Source organism: Marmota monax, unplaced genomic scaffold (genome assembly GCF_021218885.2).
Source record: "Marmota monax isolate L192 unplaced genomic scaffold, Marmota_monax_Labrador192_F-V1.1 WCK01_AAM20220418_F8-fsc00320, whole genome shotgun sequence".
Classification (NCBI taxonomy): domain Eukaryota; kingdom Metazoa; phylum Chordata; class Mammalia; order Rodentia; family Sciuridae; genus Marmota; species Marmota monax.
In genome coordinates this window covers 947260-961931 of record NW_026694783.1, presented here as the reverse complement: position 1 = coordinate 961931, position 14672 = coordinate 947260, and the positions used below count along the sequence as shown (strand labels likewise).

The 14672-nt window shown below is 41.6% G+C and overlaps 1 protein-coding gene across 4 annotated transcripts in view; it reads left to right on the top strand.

Annotated features, from left to right (window-relative positions):
• The window catches only part of Chd1l (chromodomain helicase DNA binding protein 1 like), a 52380-nt gene that overhangs the window by 18362 nt on the left and 19346 nt on the right, over positions 1-14672 (top strand). For all 4 annotated transcript variants that reach the window (XR_006847540.2, XM_046425804.2, XM_046425803.2 and 1 more), the window contains 7 exons: positions 2272-2427; positions 2992-3084; positions 4357-4453; positions 6366-6439; positions 7683-7793; positions 11077-11191; positions 11981-12134. Coding sequence is in view for 3 of the 4 variants with exons in the window: in XM_046425804.2 (XP_046281760.1) it covers positions 2272-2427; positions 2992-3084; positions 4357-4453; positions 6366-6439; positions 7683-7793; positions 11077-11191; positions 11981-12134 (800 nt within the window). In the remaining variant the exon portion in view is untranslated. The remainder of the gene's footprint in view (positions 1-2271; positions 2428-2991; positions 3085-4356; positions 4454-6365; positions 6440-7682; positions 7794-11076; positions 11192-11980; positions 12135-14672) is intronic.

Sequence of the window (14672 nt, the reverse complement as noted above, 5' to 3'; positions counted from 1 at the left end):
GGGGTGCTCTACCACAGGGATACATTCCCAGTCCTTTTGTAAAAAATTGGAGACAGGGTCTTGCTCAGTTTCATAGGCTGGCCTTCAGCTTACCATCCTCATGCCTCAAGTTCATGTTACCATGCGGCTTCAACTTGTAATTTATAAAAATTATAGACTTTGTTAACTTTCCATGCCACTTGCCAGTGCAGAAACGTAAGTGCATGCTATATTCCCAGACTACTGTTAAGAATTCTGCAACACTGCTGTTTCCTTTTAACCAGAAGTTTGAGATGATTGGGACGTGGAAGGGAAAAGGGAAGCCTTCATTCGTATAACCGTAGCTTTCTCTTAGATACCTTTGCCTCTCTGCCTTGTGGAACATTCCCATAATATCTGAATACCCTAGGATGATTGTCCAAAACAGATGGCAGGGGGCCACCCAGTGATTATGTGTGTGCTGGTTAAATATGAATTGCAGAGGGTTCTTAGAGCAAAAATTCCCAAACCACAGGGTAAAGATGACCTGCGAACCTGCTCTGATTGATTACTCCCATGTTTAGAGTTGTCAGGTATGGGACATCTAATACAAATGACAAGGGACACACTGGTATTGAAGAGCTATGAATTGTTTATCTGAATTTCACATTTAACAGGTTGATTGTATTTTTGTTTTCAGTTTCTGGTTTTCCTACATGATGTATACTTCCAACTTAGTGTAGCTTTTGAAGTCTAAGATGCCTGTAAAGGAACAAGGGATTAGATGTTTTAAAAAATCCACTTTTAATGCTCGCCATTTTCACATTCACCTGTGTGTCCTTGGATAAGTGGCCTGATTTCTCTGAGCCTCACTTAACTGTCATAAACATGGAGACAGTATTTCTCACGCTGCATTTCTAGGCTTTATGCTGATCAGTGAGATGAAATGAAGAATACCCTGGAAAACAGTGTCTTGAAAATGAGATTATTCCTAAGAAGAATCCAGTTCTTTGAGTGGTGTAGTTTGGGGACTAAAAGCCAGTAACAAGTCCAGAAGGAATAGGAAGAACCCAGTAAAGGGAGAAATGATTGGTCCTCTAATTATGTTGGTTCAGCTTATAATTTTTTGACTTTACCACTTTACAAAAGCAGCAACATTCAATAGAAACTGTACTTTGAATTTTAAATTTTTATTGGTGTAACTATTTGTACCTATTTTTGAGGTACATATTTATACCTGTTGATGTTTTGCGTAGTGATCACTTAGGTCATTAGCATATCATATAGCAAAACTTTTATCATTTCTTTATGGTGAGTATATTCAGAATTCTGTCTTCTAACTGGTTTAAGATATAAAATGCATTATTGTTAGTTATATTAGAATGTTCAATATAATCATCAGGGAAATGCAAATCAGGAACAAATTGGGAAACCCCCTCCCCCCGTTAGAATGGTTATTACAGACACCACGCGCTGGCAAGGCTGTGGTGGAAGGGGAACTCTGAGACACCAGGCTGGGAATGGAGATGGTACGGCCATCGTGAAAACCAGGATGGCGTTTCCTCAGAAAACTAAATAGAACTGCTGTACGATTCAGCAGTCCTATACTGGGTATATAGTCGAAGAAGGGGATCGACACGTCAAGAGATGTCTGTGCTCCTGTGTTCATTGCAGCACTCTTCACAGTACCCAGAGTGTGGAGCTCACCTAGATGTGCATTAGCAGATAAAAAGACAATGTGGTGTAGATACAGGATGGGATGCTCTTCAGCCATAAGAAGGCATGAGTTTCAGTCTTTTCCCAGGCTTGGGATAGGTTGTGAGGTACTGTCCTGTGAGGCTGGGTGGCAGCAGTGAGGCACAACTCCCCAGTGACTCAGGCGACCCTGAGGGTAAGTAACTGATACCACACAGTGCTCTGTGTTGTCAGTTGTTTAGTCACAGGCATTCAGCACATTACATGAAGTATTCACAGTTTTTCATAGAAGAGGCTTCGGGTTAGATTATTTTGCCGAGTGGACTAATGTAAGTGCTGAGCACATTTGAGGTAGGGTGGGCTGAGCTGTGGTGTTTGGTATGTTAGGTCTGTTCAAGGCATTTTTTACGTGTAAGATATTTTCAGATTGTGATGGGTTTATACGAATGTAATCCCTTTGTAAGTCCAGGAGCATCTGTACTGTGAAAAGTTACTGTACTGACCTAGAACGCAGAATTAGCATGAAAATGAGGAAAGTGAGTTGCTCCATGTGCCCTAGTAGTTCGGCGCCTCTGCTGTATTTTTGTACCACACTCTTGTATGTTTTTCCTTCCACAGCAAGTGAACTGCACAACCTCTTGCAGCCGTTTCTGCTGAGGAGAGTGAAAGCAGAGGTAGCTACAGAACTTCCCAAGAAGACAGAAGTCGTGATATACCACGGCATGTCAGCACTGCAGAAAAAATACTACAAGGCTATTTTGATGAAAGACCTAGGTATTCAGAGGGCACTTGGTCCATTAAGAAACTAAAAGGGGATGTGATTTTTGTGCAGGGAAATATTTTATGATTACACTCACTTTGTGTAGCAAGAATATAAGGTAGAATTTTGTATTCTGAATGACGTGGAACAATAGCAGTGTTAAGTGTAGCTCAGACTTGGTTGTTGCATGATGGAATTTCCCTTTTTCCTCTTGCGTGGTTTTTCTTATGCCTGCAATATAGCAAACACTTTCAAGTGTCTGTTCATGATTTTTATCCTCTATTTGCTTTTTTCTCCCCTCTTAAAACCACAATAGCAGTTAAAGAAGAAAGTTTAGAAGTTTACAATTGTTTTAACAAAGCACTGCTGAGTTCACCTTGTAGACTTCCTTCTCAAAACAAAGTGATGAGTAAGAAAATCCCATATGGATATGATTTTAATTCTCAGTGCAGTTGATTGCCATTTGGGAGGTTAGTATAAATTTGAGGGAAATACTATGAAATGAGTAAGGTTATGTTTGTGTTTTGTTTGTGTTTTGATTTGTTAGTCCCTTTTCCTCTCTATCTTCAAAATTTCAGATGCATTTGAAAATGAGATGGCAAGGAAAGTTAAACTTCAGAATATCTTATCCCAGCTTCGAAAGTGCGTGGATCACCCGTATTTGTTTGATGGTGAGCCAGTGTCCTGTTTCCCCCCATTATTTTTCATTAGTAGTTCTGTAACCAGAATCGTAGCCGGACTCTTCAACAGAACTGCTGCATTTACTGTGTCTACTCTGCTCTTTCTCATTTTCTCTATATTAATGATATCTAGTGTAAATCATACTGAAGATTTCTTCACATGTCCCATAATATCCCTTAAGCTGCTTTCCTTTTTCTCTCTTAATGCAGGATCCATTGCATTTGCCTTGACTCTACTTTTCTACAATCTAGAAATGTTTCTAAGCTTTTTTGGAGGGCAGGGAGCTTTTCTTTCTTTCATGATATTGACAGTTGTGGAGAGGAAAACTGGCAGTTTACAGAATGGGTCATAATGGGGATTCATCTGACCCTTCTTCAGGATTGGATTTCCTTTCGTCTTGAGCCCTCTCGGTCACTACGCCCAGTTCCCCGTGTTCTCTGTGATGCCCAGGCATTGTCAGTTCATGATTCGTTAACCTCTCAGATTCCTTGACACAGCAGATGGCTTCCTCCTTGGGAAGCTCTTCACTCAGCTTCTGGGGTAGCAGTTTTTCCTGCCTTTCTTCCTGCCTGTGTGCTCCTGCTCTGTGCCCTTTGCTCTCTCCTTTCATCCTAGTGACTTCCGTACATGTCCCTCTAAGCACTGCTCTTGTTGCCACAAATTTATGTGTAGTGTTTCGTTTTCATTCCCATTGGGGGTTTGGATGCACTCGGATGGGTGATTCTCTGGCCCTGGAAGTCTGCTGTGCTTGTTTTAAGGAGTCTTTGCCAAGTGGCATTATGAGCTGTTTAAAAGCTTAACAGAACTTTAATCAAGTGCACATTAGAACTTTTTTTAAGGGAGGAGGGGCAATGGGAACATAGATTTTGAAGTACATCTTCCAGAATATTCTGACTGCCGCCTGTACCTTGAGAATCACTTTTATACACACCTAAGCCTATTTCTTGATTCCTTATCTAGAGTGAGAGCCTTAGAATTTCCTTTGTGGATCTTCTTGATCTCTGGCATCTTCCTTTCCCTCAGTTTCCTAAAGAGTGAGTTTGTTTCTTAGATAAATATTTATTGGACTTTTGGATGTGCCAGGCTCTGCAGGTGGTATTAAGCAAATAATTACAAAATGCCTCGAATAGGTGAGACTGAAGGGCCTACTGCATTAGAAAGAGCTTGGGCTCTCTTGCTGTGGGCTACCTATTGGGTTTTCTACTCAAGAACTTTGCCCTGACTCAGGGCACACCATTAGGATTGGGCTCTCTGCTTTCCAGGTGTGGAGCCAGAGCCTTTTGAAGTTGGACACCACCTGATTGAGGCTAGTGGGAAACTTCACCTGCTGGATAAGCTGCTGGCATTCCTGCATTCCAGGTAGGAATAGGTTGACATGTTCTGCTCTAGGGAGTGACTGGTTCAAACCTGAATAATGAGGAACTTACTGATTCTTGAGACTGATGCAAGTTCCCTTTTTTAGAAGCCTGGAATTCAAGGCCTACTTTCTCTGCAACTGTACACCCACCCCCCATTCCATCTCATCCAACCCCACTCCTCCACCTTTATCCTTTCTTTCCTGAATTCCTACAGCATTTAGGATCCCAGTCCAGGACTTGGCAAGCCCTGCCTTACTCTGCTACCTTGTTGATCAGTGTGTGTTCACCTCATCAGTCCAACTATGTTGGTTGCATCCCCAAGGAAGAGTCAACACTGAGCATTTCTTTTAAAATTGCCTGCTGCTTCCTTGAGTTGAACTGACACATAGTAAAGGTTGAGTAAACATTGGTTCTTGTTAATCTTTGGGATTTGATTTAAACTCAAGGCGTAGTTGGGGAATACTCTTTCCCAGAAATGCAAGTTGGGTATCAGAAGATGAGATTTGGTTAGTGTTCAGCAGCCTGGTATCCAGAATGTACATCTTCATCACCACAGGAAAGGGAGAGTCTAGGAAAAGACCAGAGACTCAAGAATTTCAGAATTGTGCCTTTAGGATGATTGCCCCAGGTGTGGCCTGAACTAACCTAAAACTTCAGATTTGTCAAAATTGCCCAGTCTTTTGCAAATTAAATAATTGCATGTCTTGGGGCTGGAGTTGTGGCTCAGTGGTCGAGTGCTTGCCTAGCTAGCACATGTGAGGCCCTGGGTCCAATCCTCAGCACCACACAAAAATAAATAAATAGCTCAGTGACTAAGCACTCGCCTCACATGCGTGAGGCAGGAGATTCGATCTTCAGCACCACGTACAAGAATATAAATAAATAAAACAAAGTTATTGTGTCCATCTACATCTAAAGAAATTGAAAGAATAAAATAGATAAAGGTACTGTGTTCAACTATGACTAAAACGTAAATATAAAAAGTTGTTAAAAATCAAAATTACACGTCTTACTGTATTTTATGGCCTTTGACGTATCTACCATAAGTGTGTTAGAGATGGAGAAGAACCTATAGATACCTTCCGTCCAAGTTTTTCATGACCTCGAAAGGTCATGCCCAATGTCATATAGTTAGTAAGTGGCAGAGAGAGATAAGAATCGAGGTACTCACCTTCAAACTCAGTGCTTTTTCCAACAATTTGGCCGATGTTCTCCCTAACTCTTGGTCTTACTCTCCTGGCAACCTTAAGGTAAGTTCATTTTCTTAAAAAGAATGTTGTTTTAACAGCATTGTCCTTATTTGTTCAGGCAAATTTAAAACAATGTCTGATAAGAAGGGCTGTCACCTTGACTTTGTTCCTTGTACATTATTTTGAATTTTCCTTTCCTTTCTTCACTCTCTATATGTAAGTTTCTTGTGTACCATGGGGGATTGCTTCTCTAACATGCTTCTCGACTTTTCTAGATGGTAATGACTTGTACCTCCAAGTGGGAATAGCAGTAGATAGCCTTCTGTAGCTCTTCAGGATCTTGGGGAGCGGGTGCACACATATTTGAACTTTGCCTTTACTCTTCACATGTATATTTATTTTTCTATTGAAATGAAACTTCTGTTTTCATTGAGTAAAGTGATATTCCAGAAAGAGGCTCCTTGGTTACGCCAGGGCTTCCACACTCCCTGGTGAATTGACAGGTACCCTGGGACTGCTCTGAGGGATGCAGCTACATGTGGAGGCACTTTGTCCTCTTGTATAAAGTATTCAGAGTTTCTGAGAAAGTTACAGGACATTGATATTTCTACTTTAGCATTTCCCTTATGTGTAAAGTTGTCCTCTTTGGCAGATTTTGCCTGAGGGTCACTCCCCTTAAACACTACTAGAGTTGGCAGTTTCTCCTTTTCTTCTTCTTGCCAGGGGCCATCGCGTCTTACTCTTCTCTCAGATGACCCAGATGTTGGATATTCTCCAGGACTATATGGACTACAAAGGTGACTCCCCTTGGCCACTACATCGTCTGAGAATCATAAGGGGTGTGGGAAGGTTACCGAGGAAAAGGTTAAAGACAAAGAAGGTGAAAAGGCTGAGGAGAGTGGACAGTGGTGTGTGAAGCAAGGATCGACAGCAGGGTAGAGACGCATGGGCAGAAGTAACACATTCTCACCAGGTGATGCAGGTGATGGGTATGGAGCAGACATTGTGAAAATGTTGAGTGGCTTCAAAAATGTGTGAGTGGAGTTTCAGCGACAAACACTTGCAGCATCTCGTGACAGTTCAGCAGTTGTGTACTTATTCAGGATTAGTAAGAAAATGAAGATTGATAGTATGGAGATCCCACAAATCAAGCAAGGGGAGGGTAAGAGCAATTATTTCTGTGACAATAGGGAATGTAGGCAGTTACTTGAGAACTCTGCTTAATTTATAATAAAATTGATGTGGGATAATGGGACAAAGCTTGAACAGGGGTTGATTTTTGAGCCTGTGGGAGAGTATCAGCCTCAGAAATAACTGTTTTAAAGTTTAGTTGAGAGTGGTCTCTCAGATCCACTTGATGCCCCCCAAGTACTGCAGTAACTGGACACTTCAGCTACTGGCACACTGAGGAATCTCGAGTGCCAAAACATGACTTGAGATTGTAATTCCCCTTCCTGACCTGATGCGTGGTGACAAGTGGAGAGCCCTAGAGCTTCACTGAAAAGCAGGTGCTGGGTCATCAGGCAGGCTCCCAAGTGCTTGTCTTACTGCTTGCCTAAGTCAGGATTGTGTCTCAGCAGGCAGCAACTGCCAGCGTGTGGATATTTAGGGTGGCCTGGGAAGAATCAAAACCAAATATTAACTCTGCAAATGCCAAAGACTTTGGCTGCCTGTGTTTTTAAAACCCAGGCTAGTGTGTTATGGTGTTTTTTTTTTTTTTTTTTTTTTTTTTTTGGTGAAGTGATGAATTGTTCCCCTAAATTTAGATCTTTCAGACTGGGGTTGTGGCTCAGTGGTAGAGCCCTTACCTGGCATGTGAGAGGCACTGGTTTGAATCCTCAGTTCCACATAAAATAAGAAACAAGATCAAGTTATAAAACAATTGAGATCTTTCCCTTGGGCTTTATTGAAAGTAGGGCAGGCTTGGGTGTGGAAAGGACAAATAGGCATTGGCTTAGGAATGACTCGATTATTTTATTTCCTAAGAGTCCTTGCAAAGAGTAAGGACCTGTGTGTGGTTGTTGTCTTCTCTACGTAAAGGCTACAGCTATGAGCGTGTGGACGGTTCTGTGAGAGGCGAAGAGAGACACCTGGCCATCAAGAACTTTGGACAGCAGCCCATCTTTGTTTTTCTCCTGAGCACCAGGGCAGGTAAGCCCAGGGGTGTTGAGGAAGCAGACAGTCATCCCACCACTGGTACGTTTTCCCCTAATTCTCTGAAAGGCGAGGTTCTTACCAAGGAGTATTGAATCTAGGCACTTACGTGGCCTAGTACTGGACTTCTCATGTAGAGCTCTTTTCTGTTCAACCTGTGAAGCTGTGATCGTGAGAAGTGAGGCTGAAACCTGGGCCTGTTGGAAAGTAATTCTAATCCACTTAGACCACTGACCGGGACCGTCCTGTTTTGTTTTGTTTTTAATTTTGGGGAAAGTTTTATTCACATTCATTCATTCTTCTTCCCAGCCATGAATTTGGAAAATAAGATAATCTCTTTTCTAGTTTCCCTTCCTCCAGGAGTACCTCTGGAAGAGTGTTATAAAGTTTAATAAAGATTTGTTGTTTAAAATGTGACTAGAGTGAAACTGACAGCTATTTATAATTATAATGGTGTTGTCCATATGACTTAATCATAAATAAATGACACTTGTGGTGTTTTGCCAGTTGCTTTCACATAGTATTAAATAATTTGAAATCAGTTTGGGGAAATGGAGTTTTTCTTACATTCTGAATCAAAAAGCCCTAAATTAATTTTGAATTCATAATCTATGATCTTATTTTTTTGATGGTAATCCTGATGGAATAGATATAGGAACACAAACAGGAATTGTGTCCTTGATGAAAGAGAGATTAATGTCTTTATGGAACGAAAGGTCACCCTTATATAGAAAGCACTTAGTAAGTGCTTTGTACTATATGGATCTGTAAAAGAAGTGTTAGATATGATCCTTGAGTATCTGGAGATCATTTCTCCAGTGTGTGTCTTACCTCTCTCTTAAAGCCAATAATAAGATACAATCAGATTCCTTTGGTCCAGTCTCTTCCCAGGTCATATACCACACCCTGTCATTCAGTCCCATTGTCTCATGATTAGTCTTAGGGGAAGCTCAAAGGATCTGGTCAAAGGCATGGTCAGTGTTGGGAGAGGAATTCCATTTATGCGTTTAAGATTTTATTTTTCATATTTAGAGAGCAAATGTTTGAAACATCTAAAATTAATCTCCTTGGAGGCCTCAGAGTAGATTATCTAGGAGCTGAAGCAGTCCTGGACATTAGCCTTTTCTACACACTGACTGTCATACGTGCCATCATGTTGTAGCTATAGATGTGCCGCATTTTCATTTAATGTTTCCTTCCAGCTTTCCACGAGGTTGTTACCACATATTGCCGGCAGATGGCAGCGATAGCTTAGGAATATGTCCCAAATGACTAAATGCAGCTTAAAATATCATCTTTGGTGAACAAGGGCTGCCCTAGCCACTATGAACTCAAGAGAAAGATAATTCTTATGGAACACAAACAGATTTTCAAATGAGATGACTGCCTCGATAGTTAGCATACAGTGGATAAAAAGGTTCTGGAGCCCGGCACAGTAGTGCATGCCTACAGTCCCAGCTACTCAGGAGGCTGAGGCAGGAGGATGGCTTGAGCCCAGGAGTTCAAGGGCGGCCTGGGCAACACTGTGAGACCCTGTCTCTGTCCCAGGAGTAATGACCTCAGATTCTGGAATATGGGATGGAATCCTGACTGTTTCATCTTCTAGTGGTGCAACTTCAAATAAATCCCTTCATCTAGCTGTTTCCATTTCAGCATCTGCAAAATGAGAATAGTGCTAGCAAGGACACAGGGTTGTTGTGAGGGTTAAAAGAGTCAATGCATGTAAAGTGCCATGAGCAGTGCTTGGCAGTAATAAAGTAGAAGTGTAGCTCTTATTATTGGGTATAACTTAGCCTTTCTCCGTATTCAGTCATTAGTATTTCTTTATTCCAACTTTGATTTTATAGGAAGACTTCAATGAGAATGTTCCTGCCTGGCTTGTCTTACATCCAGCCGGGAGTTAGTAGTCCTTGTGGAAAGGAACCCTTCATTCAGTTCTTGGAACAAGCCCTTTTAGGCTTGTTTTAGCAATGAGCTCCAACGACCCTGGCTAGAGTGTGTTCTGTACAGTTTCCACATTAATCAAAGAGGAAGCCTGTGGTTTGCTTCTTAGTACTCTAAATTCCTGAACCCAAAGTGCTCTTTTGGCCTTTTCCTGCACCATTGGAGAAAGACCAGAGAGAGTTGTTGCATTGAGTGTTCTTGTCTTGAACTGATTTTACGACATCTTCTTTGATCAGTGCAGAAACCAGTACAGGAAGACACTCTTAGGTTTTCTCCAGTCAGAGGCAGGTATCATCTGCTCTTCTCATAGCTAGCGTCAGGTCCTCCTACCTTGTTGAAGCTGCAAGTGTGGTCATGTGCGTTTCTTACTGCCCACTGCAGACCTCTCGTTTTTTAAGATATATTTTTAGTTGTAGATGGGCACTGTTTTAGTCAGCTTTTTCACCTCTGTGACCAGAACCAGCTGTGGAGGAGGAAAGTTTATTGGAGGGCTCATGGTTTCAGAGGTCTTCGTCCATAGAAGGCCGACTCCATTCCTTGGAGCTCCAGGGGAGACAGCATCATGGCAGGAGAGTGTGACTGAGGGCAGCAGCTCACATCGTGATCAGAAAGCAGAGAGAGAGACTCCACTGTCCTGATACAAAATATATACCCCTTAGCCATGTGCCCGATGAACCCCTTCCTCCAGCCACACCCACCTGCCCTAGTTACCACTCAGTTAATCCCATTAGGGATTCATTCACTCATTAGGTTAAAGCCATATCCCAGTCATTTCTCCTCCAAACCTTCTTGCATTGTGTCACATGTGAGCTTTTGGAGGACACCACATCTAAACCATAACAGATGATACCTTTATTTCGTTTATTTGTATGTGGTGATGAGGAAGGAACCCAGTGCCTCACGTGTTCTATCACTTGTGTTCTGTCACTGAGCTACAACTGCAGCCCCCAGACCTCTTATTTTTGGAGCTGTTTTCTGAAAGAACTTGTGTCCTTATTCACAGACTGTTTGAAGCAAAATCCAATCAAGGTTTTCAAACAAATATTAAATGGCTTCACGCAATTAACTTAAGCATCCTTTTCTTCTGCTTACCTCTCATTCTGTTATAGTTGATAATTAAATTTTCCCAGTTCACGCAATGAAAGGTGAGGTAGCACTTTTGACCACTGTAGGGTGGTCAAAACCTGAATTTTGGGGCAGAAATGTCAGTTTGAAGGATGAAACCAGTCAGTTGGACTGATTACAGATTTTCAGTATGACCCAGTCCTGCCTTGTGTGTTTTCTAGTTCCTTATTTGTGTGTTGCTGATCATACTCCTTTTTTGTATCGTTTTCAGGTGGAGTTGGCATGAACTTAACAGCAGCAGATACTGTTATTTTTTTTGACAGTGATTTTAATCCTCAAAATGACTTGCAGGCAGCTGCCAGAGCTCACCGAATTGGCCAGAACAAGTGAGTGAGTTAGACATTGGCACCTTTCTGCTCTGTTGGCTTGCAGCTGTGGATTGGGGAGGAAGGTGGACAGTGTAGTCCTGACAACAGTGCCACGTTGGAGTTGAGAGACCACTGGGTTTGAACCCCGTTGTGCTGCTGGCTTGTAGAGTCATGCTGGGGGATCAGTGGTCACATGATCAGTTCAGACTCACTTTGTTGAAAAGAACAGTTAAATTCCAAAATGATTAGAAGAAACTTAGAATTTATTTAGTTCATGTTTCTCACGTTAGATCCTAATTCAGTTTAAAAATGAAGTTAAAGCCAGTGGGTGCACATGCCTGTAATCATTATCAGCATGGGACACTCAAGCAGGAAGATCAAGTTTAAAGCCAACCTTGCAACTTACCTAAACCCTGTCTCAAAACTTTTTTTTTAAGGCTAGGGATATAACTTCATGGTAAAGCTCCCCTGGGTTGGGTTCCCAGTACCACAAAGAGGAAACAAAGTTGTGTTCAGCTACCCTTTGACTTGAGGTAACATGCCTGCCAGGCGTTATCCTGGCTACACATGTAGGCCCAATAGTGGTCACTTCATCTTCCTTCCTCTTACTCTTTTGGGGAAAAGTTCAGGAAGAAGTTGAGGCCAGATTTCTCTAACAAATGCTCAAGTCCCAATGAGCAGTGTCCTTTTCATTGTTCCCTGAATGTGGCATTTGGTTCTGCTTCCTTTTAGGTATATTTTCCTGGCATGCTTTTTTCCCCCAGCTTTGCAGACTCATAACACTGTTCTCATTTGACTCCCGTACAGGGCTGTCAAAGTGATCCGGCTGATTGGCCGAGACACTGTGGAAGAAATAGTTTATAGGAAAGCAGCCTCCAAACTGCAGCTCACCAACACGATCATAGAAAGAGGCCATTTTACTCTGGGAGCCCAGAAACCTTTGGCTGATACTGACCTCCAGGTAAAATGTGTTCTTTTTAGAGTCTCATGATTTATAACCAGTACTCTCTGTGGATGAGAATGCAAATAAAAAGGACCAGCATTAACCACCCATTGTTGCAAATTACACATTTTTTTCATTGGCCTAATTCTTACCCTCTCAGTACCTAACTACATGCAAGGTGCCATACAAGCTAAAAATGAGGGTGGCATTTAAAGGCAGAGAAAATAGAATAAAGAGAATGAGCTTTGAACCATCTAACTTGGATTGAAATTCACATCTTATCCCTTATTGGATGTATGACTTTGAGCATGTAACTGAACATCATGGATCTAATCTCTTCATGGCTTCTAAAGATGAGTGTGCCACGAGTTACCTCAGAGAGAATTTGTTTAAGTTCTTTTTTTTCTTCCCTTTTTTTTTTTTTTAATCAGTGATGATTAGTTCCATACCTCCTCCTTAATCCCAGACCCTTTGAGTAGTGACTTACAGTACTCATTCCATACTCAAGAGATGAGTGAACAAGATTAGGAATTCAAAATTATGCCATAGGATAAAGCACTAGAGTTAATTTGCTTGAAGAAGGAAAAATTAGATGGGAGTCAAATGCTGGCTTAGAATATCCTAGAGAGCTCTCTTTTGGTAGGAGGCTTAGCAGCAGCCTTTGAGATAAAATTGAACCTATATTATAATATACCCCAGGTCCTTTTGAGGGATTAGATGCAGAGAGATCAACCCCTAGTATCTAGCATGATTCAGGCGTGAAGAGAGTAATAAATGTCTGACAAAAGGTAGTAGCTGTGGGAAGGTCTGCTGTAGGAAACTGCAGAGAAATGACAGGAGTTGGCTCTTGTTTTGAGGCAGGCAGTGAGAGAGAGCAAGTTCAAAGATGGCTTTAAGCCTTTAAGCCTGAAAGATGAGAGTAGAAAGTAGGAAGATAGGGATAGAAATTAGAAAGATGAAAATAATGTAGGCTCTAGTCAACAGAGTTTGTAGTAAAAATCAATATAAATTATTGTTAGAGGGAAACTCAGAAGAGAAAGGAATTAGAAAAGTTTGCAAGAAAAACCAGGCTTTTAAAAGGATCAGCTTATCAAACAAAAAATTCAAGAGGTATATGAAAGGAAAAAAATTACGCAGTATTACAAGCAGAATTGTCAGATTCACAACTAGCCCAAGCATGAGTTAAAAAATGGCAGTTTTCTCACATCTGTATCTTTACACATCAGCATTGCAGACAGGGGTGGTGCTGTTTTTGTTAGGGAGTCATTGACCTGCAGGAAAGGGTCACAGATTTGGGGGTACTAGAACCCTAGGTTTTGTTTGTTTGCTTGATTTTTGTTTATCTTAGAGAGTAACTGTGGAGTCTTTGGCCTTTTCTGTTTTGAGTCTTCCGCATGCTCATCTGTCATGGTGGCCGGGCAGGCTGTGCATTTTATTTTCACACTATTGAAGAGGCAATTTCAAATGGAAGGTGAAAGCTTGAGGGAGAGGCACGTGTACACTGTAGGGGTCTAAATACACTTCTTCACGGGACCTGGGGAGAGGAGCTCATCATGGGCTGTTGTGAAGGCACAGGCATCAGGAGTTAGAGGAGACGAATTCTCAGATGCTCGACGCTTCCCCAGTGGAGGGAGCTCCAGGCATTCAGTCAGGGGTTTCCCTGTGACATTGGCTGCTAGCGCATCATTGTGAAATGCACAGGCACAAACTCTGCCATGGGACCAGATCCTTGGGCCAGTACAAACTATTGGCTGTTGGAGAGGACCTCGGTGGGACTTCCTGCCCAAGCCATGGCAAGAAATCACATTCTGGTTCTGTCTTGATTCTTTCCTTCCCACCAAACTGTGAGTTATTTATGGTTGCCAAGAACAAGGGTGATAATTCACTGCCTTGTCTCAAAATACAGCAGGACATTTTTTAAGTTATTAAAAGAATCTAATAGTAAAAGACGTGGTTCTGGTTTGATAAATCTAAGCAATATAGGAGCAGTGAAGTCCTGAAAAAGGAAAGCAGGTTCCTTGTCTTACAAGGAGAACACAACAGAAACAGAACAGATAAAGATGCGGTGAACACTTATTGAATGCTTACTGTGTGCTAAGCATGTGTGACGTGCACTTTTTCCAGTTGTTTCAGAAGAAGAATAACAAAAAAATGAGATAGACGTCTTTACCTCCATCTTAAGAGATTTTCCAAACATCAGGTTCATGACTCTAATCCGAGCACTCTTTAACTTCCAACTACATGCTCTTAGTTACTGTAATAAAGTGGTTTCCATTTAAAAAATGGGCAGTTCCTTAAAGACACGTTGTGAGTGAGCAGTAGCGAGGGAAGCCAGGAGACTTAGTCCAAGGAGTGGAAGGGGGAAGGGTCCCAGTATGGACTGAACCTCATCATAAATACTTGGCTTTCTTCTGTTTTGGGTACTAAATGCTAAAGCCATTTGGCTTGATTATATATATATGTACACCAAGGTTAAATATAAATATATCAGGTATGGTTTTGCTTAGTTTCTGTCATAGTTTTCATCTCAGGTATTTTCAAGCTAAAGTTTCCAAG